Raw genomic sequence first — 22,233 nt, forward strand, 5'->3', positions numbered from 1 at the left:
CTTCTCCTCTTTTTCTCCATCTTCTCTCGCCACTTCTCTAGCTTGCAGGTCGGGTTAGAATCGGTAGTAGGAATTAATTCATAGAACTTTACAATTTTCTGTAGCTGACAAATCTATATAAAGAAAAAACTCTTTTATGCCATTTTCCCTTTTAGGTGTTGCAGTAAGCCTTCTCAAAGCTTGCAGGGGAAATCTTGAGATGGCCCTCAATTTACACTTCAACAAGCAAGAGATCCTTCCTGAATTAGATAAAGCTGTAGGAGAAGTTGCTATGGAAACAAGCTCTTCTATGACGGCATCTGAAGTTCCATCTTCCCTTGAGACTCCAAACGAGTCAGACGCCATTGACGAACATGCAACGAAAGGAATAAATGAGAGTATTTTGAGCCTGTTAGTGAAGTTGAGGTCATCCATGATCAATTCTTCCTCTTCTTCACCAGGGAGGTTGGTGAAATTTGTTTTTTAACAAAAAACGTTTGTTGTCTTGAAACATTGTTGCTATTGAGATTGCATTGTTGTATTCGCATGTTTTGGGAGGTTAATTTCCTAATACGCAGAAAAGGAAAAAATCACGTTCCAGTAGCATTTTCTGCAGGGTTACTTTTGCCGTTATAACTTTATACTTGTTGAAATCGAGTTTCTTTGTTTGGGTAACAAAGGTCCAACTTTCCCAATCACTTAACTTGGATGAGAATGATGTAGTATTCAAAGTGACACAGGCATGGCCGGAAAAAGGAAATCCGAGTGCTCCTATCAGGAGTCGAACCTAAGACCTTCCGATTACTAGTTCGGATGCTCTACCACTGAGCTACAATAGATTCGTGGGAGCTAAGGCCATTAAACTAGGTTCATGAGACAAACATCCTGCATACTGCTATCGCTAGAATTTGAATGTCAGTGTGTGACATATGCGCAATGGAATAAATGTGATTGTATATTCCTACTGTGCTGTACTGCATTGTGTCGTTTTTGAATTCATGCCATTCGACTCGTCAACTTACTAATTTGCATTGTTCTCTTTCCAACAAAAGGAGCGCCGTTTATGGTGATGGGGCTCAGTACCTGTCAGACCTGTTAGACATGATCCGTAATTCCAGTGCCGACAATGCCGCTGCACTGCGCAAGCTCCAATCAGGGCCTGGCCAGACTAGTGCCAGTCCATGCTCTCCTGACGGTGATAGTGATGATTCTATGGCCAGGGAGCGCAGGTTAGTTAGCAGGGTGTCAGATCATTACTGTTGCACATTGTGTCTTTGAGATGTATTAGCTAGTATTTATTCAGTTTCTAAAGTGAAAGACACGTTTGAAACCAAAGCTTTAGGCGTCAGAGGTAACAAAACTCCTTAGTACAATCAGAAGTGCTTTTGACAGAGTTGAGAGCATACTAAGTTGGCTTAAGGAACAGGTTTACTAAGGTCAACTTGCGTGGCGTGGTAAGCCAGTATTCAGTGATCAACACTGCCGAAGAGTGAAGAAAACAGGCTGTACCCTCGATATGAAATGAATAATTCATAAGAAAAAGCGTGGAGCTTAACTGCTAACGTGGAAAGCGTGTGCCAAAATTCTCATGTGAAATAGGCCTATGATGCCAGTCCAGGTACACCAGGTTGCCAAGCTTTAGAAAAGAAAAATTCCCTTTTCAAGTCCTCATCATTCTTTTTGTCTGTTATTCAGACGAAAACTTGCCAGGGAACGCCAGCAGAAGCTGTTAGCTGAGTTTGCATCCAAGCAGAAAAGTTTTATGGAAAAAACAATGAAGAAACATCCAGGTACAACACGTTCCCATCAACATTCCCTTGCACAACTTGCTGCGGACGAAGATCGTGAAAACAACGTCGTATTTCCCAAAATGTTCACAAAAAGGAAGAGGGTTTTCTGCATCAGTTGGAACTCAAGGGGATGCATAAGATCAAAATTCCAAGGGCTCTCAAGAGTTAGTTGAAGAGAAGGAAGTAAATTTTCGATGATTCTCACTGCCATATGACAATTTGACTAGTTTCCACTTCTTGAAAGCACAAAAGCAGTTGATGAGATCTCATTAGAGTAATTTTTACCCTTTTAGTTTCAATATTATCGTTTATGCTTTCTCCACTGTTCTCCATATGTTTCTCGTGGTTCAAGTTAGGAGAATTTGTGAGTTTGAATTGTCGTTCATTCCTGTGAAAATTTGAACAGGCTTGAACTCTAACGGTGTATTCTTTTACTACTAATTCGGAACAGGAAAACATAGAAAAGATGGTGTTCATGTTGTTTTGAGTGCAAAATAATATCTCGTTCATTCTGCTTCCAAAAGAAAAATGAACGGAATGCAGTTTACTCGGAATAAGGGGAATTGCGTTTGCGGTTGCGTTTTTGGGAAGGTTTTCGGTTTAATGGAAATAGGCGGCCTTGTGTTGTTTAAGGACTCCCTTGAACTTTCGGTGGCTCTTGGGTCTCGAACTTTATCGATGTCTCTTTATTTCGTTTTCAGATGTTCTTGACGATATGGACGTAGACGGACAGCCGGTCGGTAGTCCGGGTGGTGAATCAACTGAACAGGCGTTTGACTGCGTGATTTGCGGTCAAACATCAACCTCAACTGAGAACAGGCCTGTTGGGCTTGTGGCTCTATTACAACCTAGTGCAGGTCAGCAAAGTAGCTAGTTAAAAGGCGAGGACACTACCGTCAGATTTTCAGTCGTTTTTTTGTTTTTGCTCAGACTCGCCTGATTTTTTTCTTTTGTATGTGGCCTACAATTTGTTCCCATCATTTAACAATTGTCCTGCGAAATTGCGCGAAAGATCGCCTGATACTTAGCCGACGAGGCTGTAGGCCGAGGTGGCTAAAATCAGCGGGATATTCCGATAGATCGAGCAGCACTATTTTTTCTCCCCGAAACACGAAATTACGTATATTGCAGGATATCTGTTGACTACGGACGACGAACATTCAGTGCACTATGACCAGTGTTACAATGTGTTGAATAATAATGTGACATGTTTGTTTGTAACACTAAAAGATTCTAAAGACCCGTTTTCAGAATCTCTGTGTGAAAACAAAAAGAAGTGTAAACGTGCGCCTAAACGCAGCAACAAAGTTGTATTATAATTTTTGTTTCTCTCTCGCACCAGTTCTCAAACACAGGGCCTTTCATGTAAGACACAGCCATCTACCCCTCAGTCGTGAAGAGGAAGAGGCTAGAGTCATTAACTGTGGAACATCCTTCAGAAACAGATTTGAAGCTTTAAGGAGATGCTTTAACTTGGTATGACTGATACAAGTTCTGCTATTTTCTAACCCTTCTGAAATGGTGATTCCTTTGCTACTGCGCATACGTAGTGCGCATCTCGGGATGGTCTGAGATAGCCGGTTTTCGCAAGGACGTTGCCTACTAGAAAAAAAAAAGATATTTTGCGTGGTTTATGACTATGCGCGAAAAGTAGATCTTAGCAAGGGTTTCTTCTTTGGAAGGGTTTTTCGGTCATTCTTGGCAATTGGAGAGCTGCCGCTACTGTGTGCACATCTTTCGAATTCATAAGACCAAGAAACACACAACAGAAAATAGATACTGCGTGGAGGAACAAAATGCACCAATTTCAAACAGCCACAATGCTACTTCTAGTGATACGAAACGAGTTGGTGCCCTTCACCTAATGAACGGCAGCAGGTAACAGTCAGACGGTTGCGAACTGTTGCGGTCCAGTATGCGCATAATATTAGTAATTTCTTCTTCTTCTTCTTCTTCTTCTTCTTCTTCTTCTTCTTCTTCTTCTTCTTCTTCTTCTTCTTCTTCTTCTTCTTCTTCTTCTTCTTCTTGAGTTGTTGGTGGTGTTGTCCATATTAAGGCAACTTAAACGTGAGGGAAACGATAAAGAAAGCAGTCGTCTTATGAAACCACGCTGAACAGCGTCTGTTCAGACCATGCTGGCACTGTTGAATGTTGTACAATTCTGCTTCAAATCAACAGATTCCTAGTCTGGATGCGTCTGCATCTGGCACAGAAGGCGGGGTGCACATTCAGTCCTGTGGACATCTCCTTCATGTGGACTGTCATCAATCGTATCTTAAATCACTTCAGGTACAAGAATTATGTTTTCTTTTTCTAGTGTGTGATTGTTTTATTAATCATCTGTAAATGTTCGACAAGGTCTTAATGGCTACCTTAAGTTCCACAAGGATCGGTCAGGATTAAGTCAAATGAGTCAAACTTTTGAAAAAAAAAATTGTTACTTGAAATAATCCTACTTTAAATATGTCACGTGACTCACACCACCTCAAGTCACGTGACAAATTAACCGCCCACTCACTTGAAAAAGATTTCGCGAAGGATTGAGTGTAAAGCTTTTAATTTTGTTTAGATCCTGAAAGGTAATTTTGTTTTTCATGGTCTTTCATAATTACGGAGGGGTGCACATAACACAATCCAAATCTTCAACCTTGTTTCTCGTTTTCCAGGAAGAAGATGCTAACCAGCTGCATCACCAGCTACATCAGATACACCCGTTCAACCCGAGAAATGGAGAATTTACCTGTCCTTTGTGTAGGCAGCTTGGTAACTGTGTACTGCCTATTGTGCCCTCACAGATAATCCCCACTAACACAGCAGCCAAGGTGAGAGGGGATGATAAGAATGAGTTGTCACTAATTTACTCTGAAAACCCTGGGAAGCGGAAAGTGTCCCCCAATTAGTGCTCTGCGCTGCATGCATCGACACTTAGATATATATTTTTTGAAACAAACAAGTTTCTTCCTTGTCAGAAATATTGTGAAATAAATATGGAAGTTGATTAAATCCCGGATGTGTGGTAAAGCAGAAGACTTTGAAGTGCAAACTACATTAAGCTGAAGTTGGCAAACGAGAAAATGCCAGCACCAAAATGTTTAACTCACAAACAATTGTTTTTACAACACCAAACAAAGGCGCGTCTTATTGGGAGGCATCCGAGATCTTGGATTGCTGTTTTCCTGTTTTCTGGAAACACTGTACATCATACACATACACCCTAAGTAATATCCGTTGTTTGTGGCACATGCTCTTTATAAATAATCCAAATACGGCAACCAGAAAATGCGTTTCTTCTGTTTTCAATTCTCAAGTCCAAAATGTACTCCCTCTCTAATGTTGATTGTGTTGACTGATTTCTTTTGTTGTTGTTGTTTTTGCTTTCTTGGCAGAATAAAGACAAGAGTCACAAAGGCCAGACTAGTGATCTTCACACAGTCTTGAAAAAATTTAAACATCACGTATGTAATGCTTATAGAGCTCATTACTTGTTGTTGCAATTCGTCGCTGTGTTTGAGAGACACTTTTAATCTTGGCAACGAATACTCGAAACGATGGTTTCGTATCATTCAGTTTGCGCGCCAAAATCCTTCTTCATCAATATATGTTTTTTTCTTTCTGTGAACGTAAATTGTATATTTCATGTAAAGTGTGTAGTGTAACGCGTTAAAAATGCTGAATAAAAATGAGTAAATTACAAAACACTTCATACATGTGCTCTGAGTTACGAAAAGCTCCGAGCATTATCAGAACATTTGTAGCGTTTCTATATGTCATCAAATAATATTAATGGCCTGTCCTTTGCCCGATCTCCCAACAGACAATCACCAAGTTAACAGCCAGTGCACTCAACTTCACTGTGCTAGGCGCAGCAATCAAAGCTGTTGTGGAATCAGTGTCTGCATTGGATGGCGAAAGTCACAGGTGTTCTGCCGAAAAGAAGTTCAGCTTGCTGTACAGGATGGCCAGGTACACCAGTCCTTAACCTATTAAGCACCAAACTAAACATGCGTATTCACTTTTGTGTTCTGCACAGATTTGTCATAATACTAGTATGATTAAGGACTGATATTGTAAAGAAAAATTTGCTGCAGGTCCGTGTTGTAACTTAAAGGATTAGTTCTACTTGTTGCTTGCTTGTTTGACCTCGGAGAGGATCGAACTCACCACCGCCGGATTTGATCGTGGGTTTGATTCCCGAGCGAGGTCAACGATTTTTTTATCTGCCTCGTGCGATCTCCCATGTCCTTACTAGAGGTGACGCTCAGTGGAAATTTCATGGGTTCACTTAGCATGATCTATCCTTAATGGGTTGTTATCAACGGCTGAAATAGGAGGTGGGCATTCTTAGTTTGATCATGTGTAGATAAGTTAAGCTGATGTGCCCTTTCTTTAAGTGACTTCGGAGATCCCTTCACTGAGTCTTTGTTTTACTGTAGTACGTATGGATTTCATTTGCAATCTGACTTTGATTTTTTTTTTTAGGACAAATTTAGAATTGGAGCAAGTCGATAAAGAGGCCAGGAATCTCTCAGCTCCAAGAAAATCATGTTTTGGTAAGTAGACTCTGATAAGTTTAGGCCAGTGTACCTCGCGCAGCGATTCTTGCGTGGGGTAAAAACCGTCTCTCTATTTTCGACTGTTTGACGGCAAACTCTCATTCACTTTTGTATGCCCACTTTCAGACACCAAATTTAAAGGAGGGAACATGGTTGAATTATTATCAAAATAATAGAGGGGATAATTTATAACACACTACCAGTTACGCCTCCGAAAACGCGAGGGAAGTTCGTGTTGATAGCAACCAGTATTGGCAGCCGTTTTGGGAGATTCATACGCTACTGAAGCGCCTTCGGTTGTTCACATTCGATCAGTGTTTTGAATCTCCAACGCCAGTTTCTACTTGGCAAAATGCTTGATTCTCTTTCTCCTCACTGTAGACTTCATCGAATTTTACAGAATACTTAATTCCCTCCCTGTGCTTGATATCTCTGCCTTTCTTGCCAGTAGTATTTCACACAACAAACTTTTTATAAATTGGGCCTTCTGTCTCAACCAGTCAGTAGTCAGTAATTTTGTCCTGTATGTCACAAAGGGTGGTAACTCTATCTCTGTTATGTGTATTGGTACAGGACCACTGATGCGCGCATTCCAGTTTCATTCCCAGACGCTGGTGGGTCCTTTACTGTCCGTTTGGTCAGATCTGACAGGCAATGATGACCTTAAAGACTCATCACCCAGGTATGACCAACTAGCAAGCGTATCTCCAGTAGACCTGTACCTTTAAAAAGCTCTGTTTTCACTGAACCCTTCTAAACTGCAGCTGCATTGTTTTTAAGGGCTGGTATCATTGTTCTGTTGTTCTTTCTTTTTTTCTCTCGACCAACCACGTAGGACATTGCAAACGGTGGAGGTCGCCCTTGTATCTCAGCCGATGGTTCTTGGTTGTTGTTCCCCGGAGCAATGACTATGTAAAATTACTTAATTATCCTCTCCCCCATAAGTGGCTATTGTTCTTAGTAGCGTAGGTATCGTTTCGTTTTGTTAGTAATATCGCATTGTAAGTATTTTCGTATTTTTTTTTAGCACTGTATTGTAAATAGTATAAGTATCAACCTCAACAAGTAGTATTTCTTAACAAGCGTGTTGTAATTTGTTTGTGCACTCAATAAATTAACAAAAAAAGTGGCTTTTCAAGGATAATGAAACAAATATTTCAAATAAACATTGCGGATTAAGAATCCCAACTGACAGGAGGCAGACCAGCTGGCTATTTACAAGCTTGGCCGGGGAGTTGATCTCAGGGCTACCGCGAAACAACTCAAACCAGCGGTCAGAGCGGAACTTGAACCGGGGACCTGCCGATTACAAGGCCAACGCCCAAATTACTCGACCACACTTCCACTATTATGGACTTGTATTAGACTGCAAAACAGTCCGCAACAGTCCGTATTTTTTGCAGTGGTCTGATGTGCGAATGCTCGCAATCTTTGAAAGTCTGAAGCGGCGATGTAAGTGGGACTGAGCAGAGATTCCCCACCCCGCGGGAGTTAGAGACTCACGCGCGAGAATTTGCGCCTCGCGAGCTCACACTTTCGGCGATTCATCTCGCGAGCTCACGCTTTCGCCCAATCGGGTCTCCCTTCATGACTTTCAAGAGAAAACGACTGTTTTGCAGTCTGCTTCGTTAACTGTATTCTCATACTTTTGTACTACTCTCAAGAGAAAAACCTCCCGTATTAGTATTTAACAAATCAACTGCATTTGTTTTTATCGTTTCAGTGTTAGTGGTTCAAGCGCCTCTCAAGATTCTCCTCTTTTGTTGAGAGATGCCACATCACTCTTGATTCAAATTATGCTCTCATGGCCAGCAGCAGTTTCACTGCGTAAGTAAATCAGATTTACTACCTTTGACATTGACGAATAGATAACATTTTCCAAGGGTATTATACCTTAATCAGTTAAATCAAACTCACTTCACTTCATTTAAGTGTCAATGTATTTAGCATAGAGCACTAATTGGGGACACTTTCGAGATCGATTTGAAATTTAGAAGTGTTGGTTTTTGAAAACCGGAGTACCCGGAGAAAAACCTCTGGGAGCAAGGACGAGAACCAACAACAAACTCAACCCACTTTATTGTCTTACCATTGAAAAGAATTAATTGATTTTCATACATTTGTACCTTTCCCTCATTTAGGCGACTTCAAGTGCCTTGTACAGCTTGTTTTCAACTTAGTCTTTACTCAGGTGAGAAGTCCGCTTTTTAGATGTAGAAAACACTGCTCTGGGCCGGGTTGTTCGAAAGCCGATTAACGCTAATCCACGATCAAAAGTTAACCGAGGCTTTCATCTTGCACATTAAAAATGATTTTAAAGGCTCGTTTTAAGCTAACGGGAAAGAAAAGTCTATGGCAAAACTAAAGAACAAAAATCTTTTGGACGAATCCTTAAGGATTAGTAAATATACTCGAATCAAAGTTCACGTTAACCCAGAATTAGCTTAATCGGGCTTTGAACAACTGGGCCCTGGAGTTCACGTCAGGCTCATTAAAATATTGAGCGCCAACTTCGTTAACCCTATCTAGACTGGGCCTTTTTTCGTCTTCTGGGACCAGGAGCGGGGGTTCCTCCCCCTACCCTTCCCCCATAACACCCAGACTATTTTATGACTGACAATGACAATCACAGTTGGACGTCATATGACGTCATATGAAGTGGTAATTACGTCATGATTACCAAACGGCAGCCATCTTGGATTTTGCCATTTTGGATTGATTGATTGATTGATTGATTGATTGATTGATTGATTGATTGATTGATTGATTGATTGATTGATTGATTGATTGATTGATTGATTGATTGATTGATTGATTGATTCCATTTCCTTACTGAATCATACTAAATTCGTGAATGTCCTTCGCTTTGTTTTGTTTCATTTTAGACTTTAGTTGACACTTGTTGCAAGTTGGTCGGTGATGAGAAACTTTCATGGCAAGACTTGGGGAGAAAAGCAGCCTCACAGGTGAGATATGTTGAACCTAGATGTAATGGAACGAGGACGTTTGGTCAGTTTCACCAGAAAAAGTTCTCACTTCCGCATTTTACTGACTGTATTCTGAGAAAAGGTATTCAGTTGTCAGCCAAACTTCGGCCATTTGTCAATCACGGACGAGTTCGTGGGTGTAGGAAAGAAATGTAACTTTGTCAGTATTTGGTCAATTGCAGTAAAAATTTATCAGCAAACTGGTCTTGGAAAGATCTTTGAATTTAAAGGAGGAAAAATGGTACGCCCTGGTATCTATGATGTGATTTACCACCCCTACAATTTTTCGAATTTTTAATTTAATGCATTTACGGACTCTGACCTCTCTCAGGTGGTTTTAGTCATGAAAAGATGCAAATTTAGGTACAGCTTCAGGATAGACCTAGCCCACGGCCGATCAGTGAAACTTTGTAGCTTTTAATTTTGACGTTTAAATACCATTTTTAACTCGTGAATGCGCGCATGCGCAATGAACGAGTTATAGCGATAGCTGGCTTTTGACTTGGTCGATCAGTCGGTCGGTTTTGTCGTTAACTTTCGGGCGTGCGCTGTGAATGAGTTTTAAATTCAATTAGTGGAAAACACACGCGAACATTTATTGTTCACGGTGCATCAGGAAATTCTTATTCAATATGTAGAGAATAATTTGACGATCATTTACTGCAAGAATGGAGATTTTTCGTTCAATCTGAACAAAGTTACAAGTTTTTTCAGTTTTTCAGAAAGTCCGTGGTCGTATACTCAATTAGTGAAAAAAAAACGTGAAAATTTTTTTCACGACGCGTCAGAATTCACTCGTTCATTCTGTATAGAATAATTTAACAACCATTTTAGTGTAAGAATGGAGATTTTTCGTTGAATCTGAGCAAAGTTATAGGTTTTTTCGTTTTTTTCTACAAAGTGCGGTTTCTTTTAAGAATTAAAAATAATCTAATTTAGAAATAATTTAATTAAAAAATAATTTAATTTGTCAGTTTTCACGCGAAAGTGGAACGTGCCATGTCACGCATCATTGACGTCGTAAACAAAATTATGCAAATTTCTGGTGTAATGAACACTTTAAGATCTTCTCAGCTTTCATAGAGGTTTCAAAGGGAAAAATGTTTCATTTTCGCAATTTACAACTGGTAATTTATGGGAAAGCAAAAGGACGCGGTCGATAAATAATTTTTATTTAGCAAGAGCTTGTCATAGTTCATTATTTTTACTTGATGATTGCCTGGACTGAACTCCAAAGGAAAAATTTCACGCATTTATGTCGGGCATGAAATGTAATCAGGATGTAATGCGATACTTTGTTGAACAGATTTCCCTTTGTGAGATCGGCTTGAAAAACACAAATCTACCTGGAAGTTGAAAAAAGTATGCCCTACAGTAATTTTGTAATTTTTATTCCCAAAAAAACTTTACTTGCCCATCTGGCAAGTGATGGTTAGAATCCACTGGCCGGATCGCAAAATCCAGTAGCCCCGGACTATCGGACACGAATTTGCATGACGTAGCTGACATGGCGTGCTTCTATGAACTTTGAATAAAAAAACGCGCTTTTTTTTATCGGCGCATCAGAATAATCTTATTCAATCTGTAGAGAATAGTTTGACAATCATTTTTATAGTACAAGAATGGTTATTTTTCGTTACATAATCGGGCAAAGAGATAATTTCTTTTAGCTTTCAAGGAAGTTTCCGTAGCCGTCTAAATTTCAATTACTATGTGTCATCTGCATTCACGAGTTGGCTCGCAGGAGCCTTTGATTGTCAAAGACCTGTTTTCCTTCAGTTAGCTTGATATAAGAAATGAATTGTATCAAGACCTTTTATGGTACATCACACATGAGCACTGTGTTATTTGTTGCCGTAATGGAAAATTGGGCCGAGAAAACTAAGGCTGGATAGTTACAAGTTACCTTACGAGTAACTTGTCTGAACAATTTTTAAAATACTTTCAGCTGACCTTTACCGTACACTTGTAATAACAAAATATCCTAATCTTCTTTTATTAGTTATTGTAACTTATTCCCTTAGTTCCTTTTATTTTAAATCCCTTCATTTTTGGTTCCTCATCTGTCATTAATTTCTAAACATCATTACGTGATATGGAGGCCAACTAGAAAATCGGATGGCTAACTTGGCCTCCATCCTCAATCGCTACCTCAAAATTATTCAAAATAAATTAAACAAAATTTTACTATACAAGAATGTTATTATAACAATCTTTCTAATCAACCATGAAAAAATAAAGGTTGTTGTTGTTGTAGGATTAATAGCTGTTTTTTTGGTTGATTTTGGTAGGAAAAGTCTCAGGGTTCGTTGTCAGCTGATTTGTTACTGGGTTATGTTTGCCGTATGCTCAGTAACAGCACCTTATGCAAGGAGGATCATCACACTGCGGGGGTAAGCCAACACACAACCAATCAGTGGCGAAAACTAAAGCAATAAACCAATTAGAGCACGACCTATAGGCATGCAACCATTTTTGAGCGCGGGAAATTGCACCGGGTGTCAAGCGAGGTGAAACATGCAGCCGGCCGCAAGCATGAGAAAACATACAGCGAATGCTTGGCGCGGGAAAAGTCACGCATGAAAGCCAGGTTTCTGTTGTGTGCCCGGTTGGTATAGATCATTTCACAAGCATTTGAAATCAGATATTGAATTTAGAAAACAGACATAGAGGATATTACATGATCGCGCGGAGATAAGAAATTTCTCTTCGAGTGTTGAAAAATATTTCACGAGTGAGGGCAGCAAACGAGTGAAATATTTTTCAACACGAGAGAGAAATTTCGTATCCCCAAGCGGCCATGTAATGTTCTGTTTATTTTGTTAACATCAGTGAAATACCAAATCATTGCAAAAGGCGCGATTTATTATATAACCATAGCAGCGGTGATCTTTTCACGTGTGAAGATAACATGTTATTTTCACGTGTGAAGGTATCATATTTTCGCGCGAAAGCTCACCTGGTATTTCATTGGTGTTTATATAATAAACATGCATCTCACAGTCACTCATTGTCTTTCTCTATTCTTATTTCACATCTTGCAGATCTCGCAGACAGTATGGTCTCCGCATACTGTAGAGCGATCCTTACAAGACTCGTGCTTAGGATTCCTTCGATCAGCTTGTACCATGGCTTCCCTTTGTTATGATGTGGAGGTGCCTCGGGTCGAGGTAAGCGCCAAGTTGTATGCACCATAAATGGATAAGGGGGTTAGTTTCTATAGAAACTGTGGTGCTGCATCGGTGGGGAGTAGAAACGAATGTTTGGTTTATCAACAGAGTTGATAACTGAAGGTAAATTGGCCACTGTAAAGAGATTCGAGTGCTGACCTTTCGAGCGTTAGCCCTTCGTCAGAACGAATCCTTGACTTTAAACACCTGCATTATTTTATCATTTTTTTTTTTCGGATCGTGAAATGGAAATTTAGTTGTCTTCTAGTTATGGAATGCTGTTCACTCAAGCGCGTTTAAAATAAATATCTTATAAAAGCCTAAATGTCACCACAAGAAAAAGATATGCTTCTACGTAATTCTTTTACAGGCGATGTAGGCGTAAATTTAAACACATTTTGTCAGTTATTGCCGTAGAAAGACGCATGTTGTTTTTTAAGGTTAATTAGCAATTCCAGATGAGAATGGCCAGACCGATTCCAAGACTTCTTTTTGGATAAAAAATTGAGTAGATTTTGTTTGGCATGTCCTGAGTTAGCTTTAAAATCTGTGGGAGGCTCCCTCACTGCGTGCGCTACGCTTATTTCATGATGATGATGAATTTTATTTTTTGATTTACTTTTTCCAGCACGTTAATGGTGTGCTCTGCTTTTGGCTACAGCTTTCTTATACTATTCACAACACTTGAGAACATAGTGCGAACTGTAGAATTCCGTGCAAATGCACAGGGGACACGAGATATATTCGTGCGATGGTGAATGTGTCCCGTGAGGTCATAATAAATAGCGCGAAGCATTCTCACTTCACTGGTTCTCAGATCAGTTCTAAGGAGGAAGCTGCAACGGCCCACCCTCCCACCAACTCGCTGAAAATTCCTGGGTTCCATGATACTCTCTTCCTCTGAAAGCGCTCGATCAACTCTCCCATACCTGAATAAACACAATTATTAAAAACTGAATCATTGTATAATGCAATTCGAGGGATTTGATTGGCTTAGCGGCCATAGAATATGAGCCATTATACCATGGCCGAGAAATGGCGACCATTAAATTGTCTGCTGGTTGCTCTTGCACAGCGAAATCAGCATGATCTAGCAATATTTCTTGATTGTTTTTAATAAAACAATTATTCCACTTGCGCTTGTTGGATATGAGATGATTATGGCCAACTCGGCGCTACGCGCCTCGTTGGCGATCTATCATCTCATATCCAACGCGTGCTCGTGGAATAATTGTTAATGAGTGCGAGGTGAGAGTGTTAGGTAATAGAATACTGTTTGTGTTTGGCAGTATGTTTGAATTGTAGAGTAATTTGACAGACGAAGAAGACTTATTAACCTCGCTGGTTTTTGTTTTGTTTTAGGAGTCTGATGCCGAGTTTCGTGTACTGGCCTCGACCCTGGGTTTATGTACGGCACAGGATCCGTCCACAACTAGTGTCGAGTCTTTCTCGTGTGCCAGCTGTCTGCAGTGGCCTCGGTCCAAACCACTAGTTATCATAAGGCAATGGTGCGAAGCTCTGTTGCTTTCTGTAATGCAACGGAAGTTCACACTGACCAGGGTACATGTCTTGAACACTACTTGATGTTAACTAGAGCATGTTCAATTCAGTTTTGTCACTTTTTGTCATTACAGTCTACAGTTTTCTTCGGCAAAATACCAGCTCAAAATTTCTTAACACTGGAAAATTAATTCCTTGCCTTTATGGAGGGGCAATTATCTCGTTAAAAACGCAAAAAAGGTCAGCTAGTATTTTCATGAAGCCAACAGCTGCTGTTAAATTCGGGAACAACATACTGTTTTCTAAACTTTCAGAGAATGATAAGGGTCTATTAGGTACGCAGCAAAAACGCTGGCGTTTGAAAACGGTCTTCAGAGTGAAATAAAAAAAAAAAAAGAAAGAATAAATAAAGAGACGACAAGAAAAAGGTCACTGACTCATTATGTATGCCGATTGTTCAATTTACAGGAGCTGCTTCCAAACTTGCGTCAATGGCCGTCACCCAAGCTACTTCAACTGCCTGGACGATATGACAAGTAAGTCATTGCAGATATATTCAATACAAACGTTTTTTCCATCGAGAGTCGAGTCGCGTTGTAGTTCTTTGGTAGGAATCCGACCGTTCAGATTAGAGTTACTCCTTGAAGTTCTTTCTCATGGTACTGTTTATTATGCAGTGCCCTAAATTGTGACCATTCAAATGAAAGCTTATGAGCAGCACTTTACTGTGGTACTGTTTATTATATTCTACACCGTGGTTCTAACTTTTGAGTGTGTGAATACAATCCTAATGTGTGACCATTCAAATGAAAGCTTATGAACAGCACTTTACTGTGGTACTGTTTATTATATTCTACACCGTGGTTCTAACTTTTGAGTGTGGGAATACAATCCTAATGTGTGACCATTCAAATGAAAGCTAATGAGCAGTGCTCTCCGGTCGTACTGTTTATTATGTTGAAGAAGGTGATTCTAACTTTTGAGTCTGTGGATAAAATCCCAACGTGTGATCATTCAAATTAAAGCTAATTAATGAGCAGTATTTTCATTTGTTGCTATTTGAAGCAGTTTTTAAGTTTTGAATTGAGAGAAAAAAGAAAACAAAAAAGGAAAAAAGTTCAAGTCCAGTTTATGAGTCACATATTAACCTAATATTGCGTGATCTTTTTGTCCCGTGGCAGTTTAATTCAGCATTACCGGAAGCGGAAATGCACCAAGTGTGGCTGCACTCCAGAAGACCCTGCGGTTTGTTTGGTCTGCGGTAAATTCACATGCCTCCAGGGAAATTGCTGTGTGGACTCCACTGGTGACACACCAAACTTTGAGTGCATACAGGTATGTCACGTGTCCATGACTTAGAGAGTTGGTGCACATTTTGGAGAAATTCCTTGGTTTGTTTGGCCTGTGTCTCGGCTGTCTTTCAACCACCGCGTGAAAATTATAGATTTACCAACCAGCAATAAAAATAAAAATAATAAAATAGTGCAAATTTTCATCTAGCATGATGTTTTGGCAGGAGGTACACAAAAACGTTTTTTGACTTTCTTGCCTCCAGAGTACGATGGAACCCCCATTCAGGGCCACCTGAAAGGTCAGCCTCGGGTTGGGTCGGTTTTGTTACTAATTATTCTTCTAAGCTAAAAGCTTGTTTTCTTGACTAGGATTGAAATTACTAAGAAGATTTGTACGACACCCTTCAATTGTCATGCACTATTTAGAGTACAGCAAAATGTCAAGTTATAAAAGCTCTCATTACTTGTGATTAGAGTACAATAATCTTATCAATTCGTCTTCGGTGGTCGGTCACGTACCAGGAAATCAATACCTTGTTGTTCCCTTAATGGAGGCATAGTTAATTGTGGAACTGGCTATAAAACCTTGCCATGAAAACAATGGTACTGCCAATTATGTTGGAAGGGCCGCGACCGTGCACAATCCTTTGTTTTAACGTTCACACTACAGTTGAATATCTTAACAGGAACGATTCTATTGGTCAGTTGCTCCAACACATTTCAAAATCTATTGTAGTTTGTGCACGGTCAAGGCCAAAAATGCTAAAAAAACATGTAACAAAGAAGTTTGTCAAGCTTCATAATCATTGCCTGATATTAACTATGATGGAGGTTTTAATAGCATTTAGAACGTCCAGAACCTGTCCCCGTCCCGTTATATGAGGTTACTGATACAAAGATTTTGTGAATATTTTTCCTGGATAAGGTTTGTGTCTCGTCTCAAACTAGAGGTTGCGCTGGTGTTAACTTTTAAAGTTTAGATGGGGCGTCGTACTGTGACTACTCATCTGAGAGCAATTTCATGAACACTACTTTCTTGAAATGAAAGGACACTTTTTCTAGCACTGTGCGATACTCACTTTTAAGGTGAACCTTCACTTTGCCATCAACGTACTAACAAGTGTGTTCTGTTTATCAGCACGCACTTGATTGTGGTCGAGGCACTGGGATTTTCTTAATCGTGCTCTCTTCGGTTATAATCATTATCCGAGCCGAACGTGTCTGTATCTGGGGTTCAGTCTATCTCGATAGCTTTGGCGAGGAGGACCGGGATCTAAGGTTAGTATAGTGTAACGGTTATGTTACGTTACGTTACGTTACGTTACGTTACGTTACGTTACCTTACGTTACGTTGCGTTGTGTTATGTTATGTCATGTCATGTTTGACAATTGTAAAAGCCAGTGTGGATGTTGTATAGCAATGTACATTCACGCATCCGATGGTTTGGACTTCGCACGTATGTAATAGGCATTTCCGAGTTGCTTTGAACCTCATTATGAAAGCGAGGCTAAGTGCAAAGTTTTTATTATGAAATTAGTTTTAATTCATATGCAAACTAAACTAATTTTCGTATGAAAAGCTTTGCACTTTGCCTCGCTTTCATAATGAGGTTCACAGCAACTCAGAAATGGTCTATTGAGTGTAAACGTACATGAAGTATAATAAAAATAATAACCAGGTCCAGTAATTTTATTTATTAAATTTCGTTTGGTTTTTTGTTTCTTGTTGTTATTGTTTGTAGGCTTTTTGTGTTTTTGTTTTTCTGCCTCATCTTTCCTTCTTTGAACCAATCCGTGCACCACGTGATTCTAATTAGTGACTTTATGTAAGGAAACACTAAAGTACCATTTCAATAAAAGCAGTTGATCAGTACTTCCCTGTGGTGTATTAATTGTGATTTACACAAGATGGAATGATACTTATAGCTTATTGAGCGCTACTTAGTGTTCATTGCGTTTGGCATACTCCATTGCCGTAAAGTGATTCAAATATTCACATGAAAGCTACTGACGAGTGCTTTTCTGTGAAGTTGCATATTGTACTTTATGAGTTTGTTCTATCCTCTGAGTCTGAATGAAATCATAAAGCATGGCTATTAAGTGAAAGCTACTAAGCAGCAATTGCCTGCGGTTTTGTTTGTTCTGCGAACTACTGACTACATTTTATTGGTGAAAGCCTAAATAAATGTTGTTTTTGGTTTTGTTCGCAGACGAGGAAAGCCCCTGTTTTTGAGCCAAGAACGATTTGACAGACTTCAAGAACAATGGCTCACGCACAGTTTTGACCACTTGTGCAAGAGATGGAAACGGCACATGAACACTTTATAGAGCATTTCACTTGAGGACAGTAAATCAGACTTTAGCCACAATGGCGTCCTTTGGAGGGCCAGGTCTTGGAGAGATTTTCGGAAAATGTGCGCAGACATTTGCAGTCACTTAAAAAGTCATTACCCCAGTGAGGCGTCTGGTGTTGAAGAGAAATCTGGAATCCTGGAGAATTTCAATTCTTTCTACCCACAGAATCCTAAAAGATAGATGAGAGTTCTTGAAGCACTTGATTTCATGATGACAGCGAAAATATTATTCTTTTCTCGGAGGATTGAAGTTTTCCGGAACTCGTGGAAATTTGCGACAGTTTGAGTTGCTGGTGCATTTAGAAACTTGAAGCGAAAAGCAACAGCTTGCGGTGGTCATACAATGAAAGTAGAGAGTCGAAATCTGGAATCTTCTAGAATGTCTCTACGTCAATCGCGTACTCCGGCTGTATTTCCGGCTGTCGTTTCTCTTCGGCGGAGAGAAGCGACAGCCGGAAATACGTCTGCGTAGCACACACATGAACTGTTTAGCACTTAGGCAATCTCATACCCAGAGTTCTCAAACTTTTTGGTCAGCGGACTCTGACCAAAATGGAATGTTATTACCGCAGGATTTCTGCGGCGAAAACAATGCAAACCGTTACGGAGCAGCCAATAAAAAAAAAATTCCTCCAGAGTCTCTCCTAGCGACCAACCGCTGGCCAAAAAGCCTGAGGACTCTGGGTACGAGATTGGCTTCACCTGAAGCTTCCCATGAATTTCTTGACTTTAAGGGAAGCTTAATAAAAGAAAACCTGATGCTTTCGTGCATTCAGGGGAGAGACTTTTGATAAAAAAGTTGATAAAAAAAAAGGTTTAGGTTTAAGCTTTGGTAAGGCAATTTATGTACTTTATTTAAACTTGTTAAGCTTAAGCACGGGGTTTAGTATTTAAAGCGGCATTTAGATAATAAGTTACCGTTTTCACACGGGGTTAAGGACACCCCTTGCCAGGACGTTATCAAGTTGGTAAATTTAAACTCGAACTCCAGCTTATAAGATTATCAAACTCGTCTGACAAAAAAGGTGTCCGTCGTAGAATTAAAGCGAAATTAAAATGGTGTACGACAGGAACTAACACTACCTGTTACGAACGTGTTGGAAAGTGGGGGTGGGGGGGGGGGGGGGGGGCAGGAAAGAAGATCAGTTGGCGTTTTAATGGAATTATGGTGGACATAGGAAATACATATTTTCTCGTTGGTGTTACACAGAGAGCTTTATTTATTTATTGGAATATGTTTTTGTACATAGAAAGTCCTTTTCAGCTACGTCCGAGGAATTTGACGATTACCGTGAAAATCGCATCCGAAAAACCCGAATAGGCTTTTCATTCCCAGGCTCTTCTCTACCACTCTATGCCGTGTTGACGTACCTCCTTCTCAGATCTCCTTTCTTGAGCAGATCTGGAAACGGGGTTCATTCTGGGAAGATCTCAGAGTGGCGTTGCAGAGAGCTCAAAGCGTAAAATTTTAATGGGTGTGAAGGAAGCCGCAACGCTGGCGAAATAAAACTTGTCATGGAGTTGTTGCTATATTATACCAAAACTCTTGAAAGAGTGTTTTATCCGATTTCCAAACACCTCAAAGTTCGTTTAAAAAAATCGGCTGTGCCTCGTTTTTACAACCCAATTCTCGCGATCGGTGTTTGGAAATCGGATGAAACACTTCCTCCTGTATGATGTAATACATCAAACACGAGACACAGTGTTTCATCACATATCAAAACACCGAGAAGAGAGTTGAAAATACGACGCGTAGCGGAGTATTTTTGACGAACTTCGAGATTTTTGATATTGCAAATGAAACACTGTGACGAGTGTCTGGTGTAACTTCTCAAACAAACTGATTTTCAAGGGGAAATATAGGATGCAAAAACGAGGAGTTTTTTATCAGATATCCAAACACGTCACGGTGCATGATTTCCTTTGTCTTTGACTGTTGAATTATAATTGAGTTTGAGAAATATTCCTTCTCAAACCAATAACAATCCATGGGGGAAGTTGACTAAATTGTATGATAATTAAGATCACATTTTCAAAGTGATTTTCTTTGTTTCGCTCATGAATTATTAATGATTTGAGAAGGATCAGTGAATATACTAGGGGTAAATTATAAGAATTGTAACACAATGTCCAGTGCTGTAGAGTTGCGTTGGCTCATTAAACTTACTGATGTTTTATTTTTATGATATCTCTGTTTGTTTTCAATTTTCCAAACGAAGTTATAACAAACGCCTATGAAATAGAAAAAAAAAAAGCATGGACTCGATTTAATTCAATACTAATTAACTTATTAATTAAGGACGTGCCTACTTTTGTTACTGCGCATACGTTCTGCGCATCTCAAGATATTCCCGTTTCCTATGGGTAGTGCCTACTAATACAGGGATATTTTCGCGCGGTTTAAAACTATGCGGAGAAAGCAGAACTTAGCAGTTGCTCTTAATATCCAAAAAGAAAATTGGAGGTAGCCATGCATTTTCCTCAATTTGGGAAAAAATGCCATATATTGCTTTGTATTTCAGCAGTTTTTAAAACTATTGTTGCTTGATTATCTCTAAAAAAAAAATGCGCGGTTACCCCCAATTTTCGTTTTGGATTCCACTAGCCCTTGCTAAGATCTGCTTTTACCGCATAGTCATAAATACGCAAAAATACCCCTGTATTAGCAGGCACCGTCCTTAACTTTTGGATTTTCAACGACCGTCAAATCTTGGTTATTCTCGATACTCCTTAACTTTATCTCTTGTAATCTTGGTTACTTCATATTTCATTTACTAACTAACGGTTGGATTTTCAACGACTTTTAAATTCTCCTAACATTTACATGTTCTATCCTTGATTATATTTCTTGGTCTAAAATCCAGTAATCCTCCTTTCTACCTTCCACCTCTTCCTCTCCCTGGGACCCAAGGGCATTTTGACGCAGCGACGAGATCGTTGGCCTAACATGTCCGCTTTTCAAAGTCGAGTCCGGACCGAAAACGATAACAACTATTGAATCCTTTGCTAGAATAGAAACTATTGAATCCTTTGCTAGAATTATAACTATTGAAGCCTTTGCTAGAATTTAAAATTTATCCTTTATTCTGTTATTCTTTATTTATTCCTTTATTCTGTCGTCCATTCTTGTCAAATTCTTTTATCTATTTTTGTTCTTTAATCTCTACCTTTTCTTTATGTATTTATTTTATTTTTCATTTTTTTGTCTTTTTGTTTCACGATTTATCGGTTCTTGTCCAACGGTGAACAAGAAAGCGATTCGCCTCTAATGGTCTTATAAATTCTCGCGGTTTGTCTCACCGATAGTCCAGAGCCAGTCTTGTCTTTGATCCTATGCATACGATAGATCGCTTTTGACAGTAATTGATGAGATTTCAAACCGGTCAAGAACACTTCGTGTACCCGATTTTACTATCTTCTCCAAAAACTCTTTAATAATTCATAAGCCCGTTGACCTATCCTTCCCCCTGGTGGTGTGCCTTGTCGTGGCGGGGAAGCTTGTGTGACCTTACGACCCCCAGGGCTATGCCGGCGGGAGCCTTGTGCTCCTGGCAGGTCTGACCATGCCGGATTGGTCTGCGCGGTGAGGGTCCAGACTAAAGCAGCACCAACTGGGGAGCCATAATACCCCTAAGGGAAGGAAAACCCTGACAGAAAACCACCGGCCCTCCAGGTCATGGGGGTTGGGCGGTAGGCCAATCACTTGCCCCCGGAAAAAAACAGAAGATTACCGAAACTGCAATTTCTCAAGTACTAATTAGCAATGGCGAAGCTGTGGCCGTGGACGGAGGCACAACCGGACACACCATGACGTCAATGGGTGAAAGCCTACGGGAAGCCCACAGACCGACAAGGTCATTGGCAACGCCAAAATCAAGAATGCGTGTGGGATGCTGGAACGTACGAACAATGTACACAGTTGGAAAAGCAGCGCAAATAGCACGAGAGATGGAAAGGTACAGACTTGATCTGTTGGGACTAAGTGAGATACGATGGACAGGAGCAGGACGTATTAATTAAGATGGGGAATGGCTATACAATGATTTATGCTGGAGAAGAAAGTGAGCATCAGAGAGGAGTAGCAATAATGATGAGTCAGAACACACAGAAATGCCTAATGGAATGGACAGCAATAAGCAGTCGCATAATAACTGCCCGATTTTAGCAATGGGGTGGCAACCCGAGGGAAAGAGGAAAGTGGGGCGACCTAAAATCACGTGGAGGAGGACAGTGGAAAGAGAGTGCAGACAAGAAAGGTGGACAAGCTGGGCTGAAGCCAGGACTGCAGCAAAAGACAGGACTGGTTGGAAAACGAAAGTTGCAGCCTTATGCGCCTCATGGCGCGGAGAGAACTAACTAACTAACCGTTGACCTATCAAATGGTCGATAAAACATCACGTGCAGTGGTTTTAAAACCCGATAAAACCTCCTCCTTATTAGTATGCGGTGTTTAATGTTTTTCTCGTATGCTAATTTCCAACGTTCACAAAAGCACCATTGTTATGAACTCTATTGACACACGCTTTTCCAGGAATGTTTTTGTACCCGTTCAAAAAACTCACAGCACGTGTTTTATCGGGTCTAAAACCACTTGGCTATGGCTCGTTT

General features: G+C 40.1%; 1 protein-coding gene across 1 annotated transcript in view; it reads left to right on the forward strand.

The window, feature by feature from the left end:
* The window catches only part of LOC146490135 (E3 ubiquitin-protein ligase ubr3-like), a 45,514-nt gene extending 25,701 nt beyond the window's left edge, over positions 1 to 19,813 (forward strand). Inside the window, exons 27-47 of the mRNA XM_085106111.1 lie at positions 156 to 444; positions 1,032 to 1,208; positions 1,675 to 1,769; positions 2,471 to 2,626; positions 3,112 to 3,245; positions 3,948 to 4,058; positions 4,436 to 4,591; positions 5,156 to 5,224; positions 5,584 to 5,732; positions 6,249 to 6,319; positions 6,896 to 7,004; positions 8,046 to 8,149; positions 8,464 to 8,513; positions 9,208 to 9,288; positions 11,601 to 11,702; positions 12,354 to 12,479; positions 13,842 to 14,039; positions 14,448 to 14,515; positions 15,161 to 15,314; positions 16,410 to 16,549; positions 17,482 to 19,813. Coding sequence (XP_084962237.1) covers positions 156 to 444; positions 1,032 to 1,208; positions 1,675 to 1,769; positions 2,471 to 2,626; positions 3,112 to 3,245; positions 3,948 to 4,058; positions 4,436 to 4,591; positions 5,156 to 5,224; positions 5,584 to 5,732; positions 6,249 to 6,319; positions 6,896 to 7,004; positions 8,046 to 8,149; positions 8,464 to 8,513; positions 9,208 to 9,288; positions 11,601 to 11,702; positions 12,354 to 12,479; positions 13,842 to 14,039; positions 14,448 to 14,515; positions 15,161 to 15,314; positions 16,410 to 16,549; positions 17,482 to 17,599 — 2,657 coding nt within the window. The 3' untranslated portion in view covers positions 17,600 to 19,813. The remainder of the gene's footprint in view (positions 1 to 155; positions 445 to 1,031; positions 1,209 to 1,674; positions 1,770 to 2,470; positions 2,627 to 3,111; positions 3,246 to 3,947; positions 4,059 to 4,435; positions 4,592 to 5,155; positions 5,225 to 5,583; positions 5,733 to 6,248; positions 6,320 to 6,895; positions 7,005 to 8,045; positions 8,150 to 8,463; positions 8,514 to 9,207; positions 9,289 to 11,600; positions 11,703 to 12,353; positions 12,480 to 13,841; positions 14,040 to 14,447; positions 14,516 to 15,160; positions 15,315 to 16,409; positions 16,550 to 17,481) is intronic.
* The last annotated feature ends 2,420 nt before the right edge of the window (positions 19,814 to 22,233 follow it).

The sequence above is a fragment of the Pavona decussata genome, unplaced genomic scaffold (assembly GCF_977016875.1).
Source record: "Pavona decussata unplaced genomic scaffold, jaPavDecu1.1 SCAFFOLD_1, whole genome shotgun sequence".
NCBI lineage: Eukaryota > Metazoa > Cnidaria > Anthozoa > Scleractinia > Agariciidae > Pavona > Pavona decussata.